This window comes from Eretmochelys imbricata, chromosome 7 (assembly GCF_965152235.1).
Source record: "Eretmochelys imbricata isolate rEreImb1 chromosome 7, rEreImb1.hap1, whole genome shotgun sequence".
NCBI classification, from domain to species: domain Eukaryota; kingdom Metazoa; phylum Chordata; order Testudines; family Cheloniidae; genus Eretmochelys; species Eretmochelys imbricata.
The window spans coordinates 7,107,753-7,113,752 of NC_135578.1; the positions used below are offsets into that span (position 1 = coordinate 7,107,753).

General features: G+C 54.4%; 1 protein-coding gene across 1 annotated transcript in view; it reads right to left on the reverse strand.

The window, feature by feature from the left end:
- Positions 1–2,708, reverse strand: part of MAGI1 (membrane associated guanylate kinase, WW and PDZ domain containing 1) — a 474,374-nt gene extending 471,666 nt beyond the window's left edge. Inside the window, exon 1 of the mRNA XM_077821423.1 lies at positions 2,399–2,708. Within this exon, the coding sequence (XP_077677549.1) occupies positions 2,399–2,708 (310 nt within the window). The remainder of the gene's footprint in view (positions 1–2,398) is intronic.
- Between the last annotated feature and the right edge of the window lie 3,292 nt (positions 2,709–6,000).

The window sequence follows — 6,000 nt, forward strand, 5'->3', positions numbered from 1 at the left end:
CCCTCCGCCCCATTGCCTGACACTCCCCCATATTTTCTTGCAACTGTGAAAATTTAAATAAATAAAATTTGGTAAAAAATAATGCTTAAAACCCATAATTCCGCACAACTTATTATTGTGATTATCAAAACAAGTAGTTCTTATTTAAAATCTTAAAATCACATTTACATTTCTTTATGTTTATTTATTCTGTGCATTTCACTCAGCCAGGAAAATGAAAATCAGTTTCACATTGTTCATAGTCAATTTCACTTCCATGTTTTCAGTGCCTAGGTCTGTGTGTTACAAATACAGCAGGAGAAAGAAAACAATTGCTCCCACTACAGTTGGGGGAAAAAATGGGGGGGTGGGAGGGAAGGGGGACATTTCTATTGATTTTAGGTTTTATAAGTTATCTTGCTCTGATATTTCTTTATGTAACATGTGGGGCAATTTTGAACTGACATGCCATTTTTAAAAGGAAGCAGACGTTTATTACAGTGACAACTCAAGATTACACATTATTACATAAACGTACCACATGGAACAGACACTACCCTTCCTATAATTTCCTCTGACAATGGAAGTGTGAATAACGTCCATAGAACAAGTGCACAGAACCTACAAAACTAGCTTTTAATAGGGCTAAGCAGACAGAAGTTCAGAGGAGAGCTCTGCTGATTTACAAGAAGGGCATCAGCCAAACAACAAAAACAAGATTAATTCTCTTTTGGGTCAAGTAAATAGGTTGTTGCCTGCACATCAACTACACAAAACATCGCTGCATTTGCCAAACGCAGCAAATCCCTCCACTTTGGGATGTGTACATGTTTGTGCAGTAACAAACTTTCCCCTAAAGAGTCTACTGAATTATCCTAACAGAACTTCCCTTCCTGCCTCCATTTATAGATGACTCTGGTGTGCTAGGCCACCATGCAAACCTACAGGTGTTCCAACAGAATCTTGTTTATTTCAAAATCCTGGGTATACAAATAACCTTAACAGCTGCTGCAACAAGTCCCACACTGGAAACTACAACCCTATTATCTAGGCCTGCTGTGCTGACCTGTTAAATGTGAAGCGGCCTTTGCACATGGGAAGACTCTTGCTTTTGTCTTCCATTGCCTCATTTGAGGGCTATATCTCATACAATCCCTTCACCTCCCTTCCGCATGGCTCAAAGTGATGCAGAAATGACCTACTGCTAAAAGTGAAGGCAAGGCCAAACTAACCATTCCAAGGGGGAAGATAGTTACATCTTTTCCCTTCCTCGTGGGCACTCCATGCCAACTCTTTGACAAGCTAAGGAAGGCAGCTGCCAATCACATGCTTCTAGCAAGACTCTAACAAGTCTATCCAGCAGTGCAACCAAATGCTACAAGTCTATGGGATGCATCCCTGCTGCAGGAGTAAATCTGTCAGGAAATTCCTCCGGGTCCAGTGAAATGAAATATTTGTTTTGTTCCCTAATAGAATTAGCTAGCAGATCCAAGCATTTCACTCCACAAAAGGCTAAGCCTCCAGAACTGTCTGTAGCTAGAGGTTTCAGGACACTTTAAAGAATGTCTTAAGGGAATTGCTCATTGTGCTCAAGGCAGGCCAGACTTGAAGGCAGTAAAACTTAAAAGATTTATTTCCCCATGAAAGCAGGGCTCTGAATGCACAGGGAAACCTAAATGACGCCCAATTACAGGCTTTGCCTCGAAGAGAGCAAGGTGTTCCAAAGGTCATGTTCTGACCCTTGATGACAGATAAAAATGAACCATTTGTATGCCAACCATTTAACCACACCAATGAGCTGCCCCTGCCTGGCGTTTTCCATTTGATCTCTGTGATCAAACACTGCCCCAAGAAGGGAGCGAGAGGGGCTGGTCACCTTGGTTGCATGTTCTGATGATGGGGGGCGGGGGGAAGAAGCACAACTCCGGTGCAAACATTTCATCACCGTCCGAAGTCCGCGTTTTGCCACTCAGCAAGCCTGGCAGAGGGAGAGACCCAGGGTTTGCCACGGGCCCCACCCGGACTCTATACCAGGTTAACCCGGGGGGTGCGGATCTGCGCTCGCGAAGGCGGAGAGAGCCCAACGCTTCCCCGGCGGCGTTGAAGCCGTGCCCCCGCCCATGCTGGACCCAGCCTCCCCTCCGGTCCGCACGCTGCCCCCCCGGCCACTGCGCGCCCGGAGCCGGCCGGGAGAGGGGCCGCTCAGCCGGCAGGTGGAAAGCCCAGAAGTTAGGTCCCGCTTGGAAAAACTTCACACACACACACCCCCCAGCAAACCCAGGGGAAGGAGGAGAGGCGGGGGGAGTTAGTGGCCCAGCCAGAGCAATGACACCGGGGGCTGCTGGGGTATGGGGGGGGTTGCCTTGCACCCCAAGTGCCCCCCCCCCCGGCTCTCCCCTGCCGCCCCCCCCCCCCTTACCTTGTCTCACGGCTTTGACCGCGATGGGCTCCTGGCAGCTCCGGATCACTTCCAGCACGTCGTAGCGGGGCAAGCCGGACACGCGGACCCCCTGCACCTCCAGCAGCAGCTCCCCGGGGCTGAGCCCCCCGTCTTCGCCCCCGGCCAGCACCGGCGGGCCGCCCTCCTCCGCCGCCCCCACGTAGGGGAACTGCCCGTGCTCCGCGCCCCCGAGCAGGGGCAGCCCCGGCCGGCCGCCGGCCGCCCGGCTGGCCGCGCACTGGTGCACCCGGCTGCTCCAGTGGTTCTTCTTCTGGATCACTTTGGACATGGTGGCTCCGGCTCCGGCTCCGGCTCCGGCTCCGGCCCCCTCGCCCCGCCAACCAAGCGGATGCAAAACAGGTGGCCCGGCGGGGCGAGCCTGGCTTGGCGCACAACTTTCCCCAGCCGCTCAAGCCATGCTCCTGCTCCGGCTCCGGCTCCGGCTCCGGCTCCCCCCTGGCTCCGGGTCGGGTCGGGTCGGGTCCGGTCCGCCCGTCCGGACAGCGCCCGGCAGCTCCCCCCCGGGCTGCGCGGAGCCCGCTCGGCAGGAAGCGGCCGCGGCCCCTTTAAGCCGCTACAAAGACGCCGCTTGTTTGGTTACATTTCAGCCCGTCCCGTTCCAGCCGGGAGCCCGAGGAGCCGCCGGCGCAGGCGCCCTAAGCACGCTCCCCCTCCTCCCTCCCCTCCCCTCCTCTCGCGGGCCGGGAGCGCCCAGGCGGCTGCCCCGGCTCGCGGAGCGCGCGCGCGCCTGCCCGCCAGGCTGGGGCGGGACGGACCGGGGTGCAAGGGCGGGGGGGGAAGCTGAAAGGGAAGGAGGAGCTGGGTTGGGGAATAGGGTGCCGGGGAGCAGAGTTGCGGGGTGGAGGGAGCTAGGTTGGTGGAGGGGGGAAGCAAAGGGCAAGGAGCTGGGTTGGGAGCAGGAGTGCAGGGGGAGAGGACCAGAGTTGTAGGGTGGAGGGGGGAAGAGGGGGAGCTGGGGGCGGGCAAGGAGCTGGGTTGGGATCTGGGGTGCAGGGGGAAGAGAACCAGGGTTGGAGGGGGGATGGGGGAGCAAAGGGCAAGGAGTGGGGGTGCAGAGGGAAAAGGACCAGAGTTGCAGAGGGGATTGGGGGAGTAGGGGGGGATGGCGGAAGCAAAGGACAAGGAGCTGGGTTGGGAGCAGGAGTGCAGAGGGGAGAGGACCAGAGTTGCAGGGTGGAGTGGGCAAGAGGGGGAACTGGCGGGGCAAGGATTCGAGTTGGGATCTGGGGTGCAGAGGGAAGAGGACCAGGGTTGCAGGGGGGGATGGGGGAGCAAAGGGCAAGGAGCTGGGTTGGGAGCGGAGGTGCAGGGGGAAGAGGACCAGGGTTGCAGGGGGGAATGGGGGAGTAGGGGTTGGGGTAGTAGGAAGGATGGGGGAGCAAAGGTCAAGGAGCTGGGTTGGGTGCAGGGGGATCAGGACCAGGCTTGGAGGGGGGGATGGGGGAACAAAGGAGGGCAAGGAGTGGGGGTGCAGGGGGAAGAGGACCAGCGTTGCAGGGGGAGCAGGGGGCAAGGAGCTGCACTGAGGGATGGAGGATGGGGATGGTGAGGAGCTGCGATAGAGGGGAAGGAGCCAAGATGGGGTGCAAGGAGGTGAAAGGAGCTGGACTGGGGGCTGAGGGAGCGGGTCAAGGAACGGCTCCAGGGGGTGGGGGATGGGGATGAGCTGGGATGGGGGAGCAGAGGGTGAGAAAGAAACACGGGGAAAGGGGGATGGGGAGAAAAAGCTGCCTGATACTTTTTCCGGGGTGAGGTGGAGGGAAGGAAAACATCCTGTCCACGTTGCTGGTGCCTGGGTGCTGGGGAACAAATTACTGTTGTGGGGGGGGGGAGGGAGCTAGAGAGAGATGCTGCCTGTGTGTTGGGTGGAAAGGGACAGGGGAAAGACGTCCAAGAAATGCAGGCGTGAAGCACACACGCACACTGATTTGCAGCAGTTCTCAAACTTCATTGCATCACGACCCCCTTCGGACAACAAAAATTATTACACAACCCCAGAAGGGGGAGATCAAAGCCTGAGCCCCACCACCCTGTGGAGGGAGGGGGCAAAGCCAAACCCCAAGGGCTTCAGCTCCAGGCAGGGGGCCTGTAACCTGAGCCCCACTGCCCAGAGCTGAAGCCGAAGCCTGAGCCCCGCAGCCCAGGGCTGAAGCCCTCGGGCTTTGGCTTCAGCCCCGGGCAGTGAGACTCGGGTTTCGGCTTTGGTCCTGGACCCCAGCAAGTCTAACACCAGCCCTGGTGATCCCATTAAAATGGGGTCATGCCCACCTTGGGATCCCGACCCACAGTTTGAGAATCCCTGGATTATAGCGTTCATGTTGATGATACTTCTGAGTGCAACAAGAGTCTGGGGGTGCTAAGGTGGGAACTGAGAAGGTGGAGGTAGCCTGGGGGGTTGCTGTGTGGAGAGGAGCTGGTGGAGAGAACTTGAGAGGAGGTTGTTCAGCTGATCCATAGGTGGTTAAGACAAAAGCTTCTAGAGCAGCCTCCTCTATTCTTCATCTCCATTAGCCTCCCTTCTTCTGGCCCTATCTCCTATTCTTTTCCCATTGCTATTCACCAATCAACTCATCCCCACTCTGCCCCTGCCTGTCCTTCCTTTCTTGGGCATTGAGGCAGCTGGCCACATCTACCTTCCCCTCCTGACTGCTCCAGGCTAACTTGGATCCAGTCAGGGGATCAGCCACAGTGGAAGAAGAGGCAGCTTGGCTATCTGCTGTCCCAAGAGTACCTGGCAGCCAGGGGGAGAAACTGAGCAAATCCCTTCTGGGTGCATGACAATATTTTTGGCAATGTCCATCTTTTCCACAGCTGATCCAAGTCTTTCCCTTTTTGAATTGCTCAAATGCAACTATTTCATACTTTCCTTCATTAGTTACAATAGGTGGAGCTGGTAGAAAGGTTGCCTAACTCTTTCCATTATAGGACCCTGTTTTCAGTTGCTTATAACTTTTCCAAACTTTAACTGTTCAAGCTGAAGTTTTCCAGGCTGGGTGTTTGCCTCTGGCTGGTTTATTGATTTATTTTAGTTCTAGCAGAAACAGCTCAGCTGTTTCACAGAATGAGTTTATGGAAAAATTTAAAATGTTTTAACCGAAGCTAAAACATGTCCACGCTATAGAGCTGAAATTTGGTAGGGTTCTTGCCCTGGAGTCACAAGTGTGCCTTTTACTGCCCTAGAGAAAGCCCACCAAAATTAGGCTAAGTTGGTGGCCTCTGAAAATCACAGTTCACACCTGTGTGGTAGACGTTTGTTAAAGGCTGACTAAATGAGGCAGGGATCCTATGGAAAAAAATACAATGTAGTCATGTAATTAAAGACTGTTTCATAAGGTGCACACACACGGGGGGGGGGGGGAATTAAGGTTGCACAGGAATCCTTAATTCTGGCATTTCTGACTTTACAACCTTAATAATGTTCTTTTGACATAGTTTTTTCAATGTACTTTTATTGTTTGAGAGATTATTAAAAATGGCTTCTTGAACCAATTCCTAAAGAGAAGCCTGCACCCTGCCCTTCCACAGAAAGGCGTTGATAATCCCACACCAACATCTCCCTA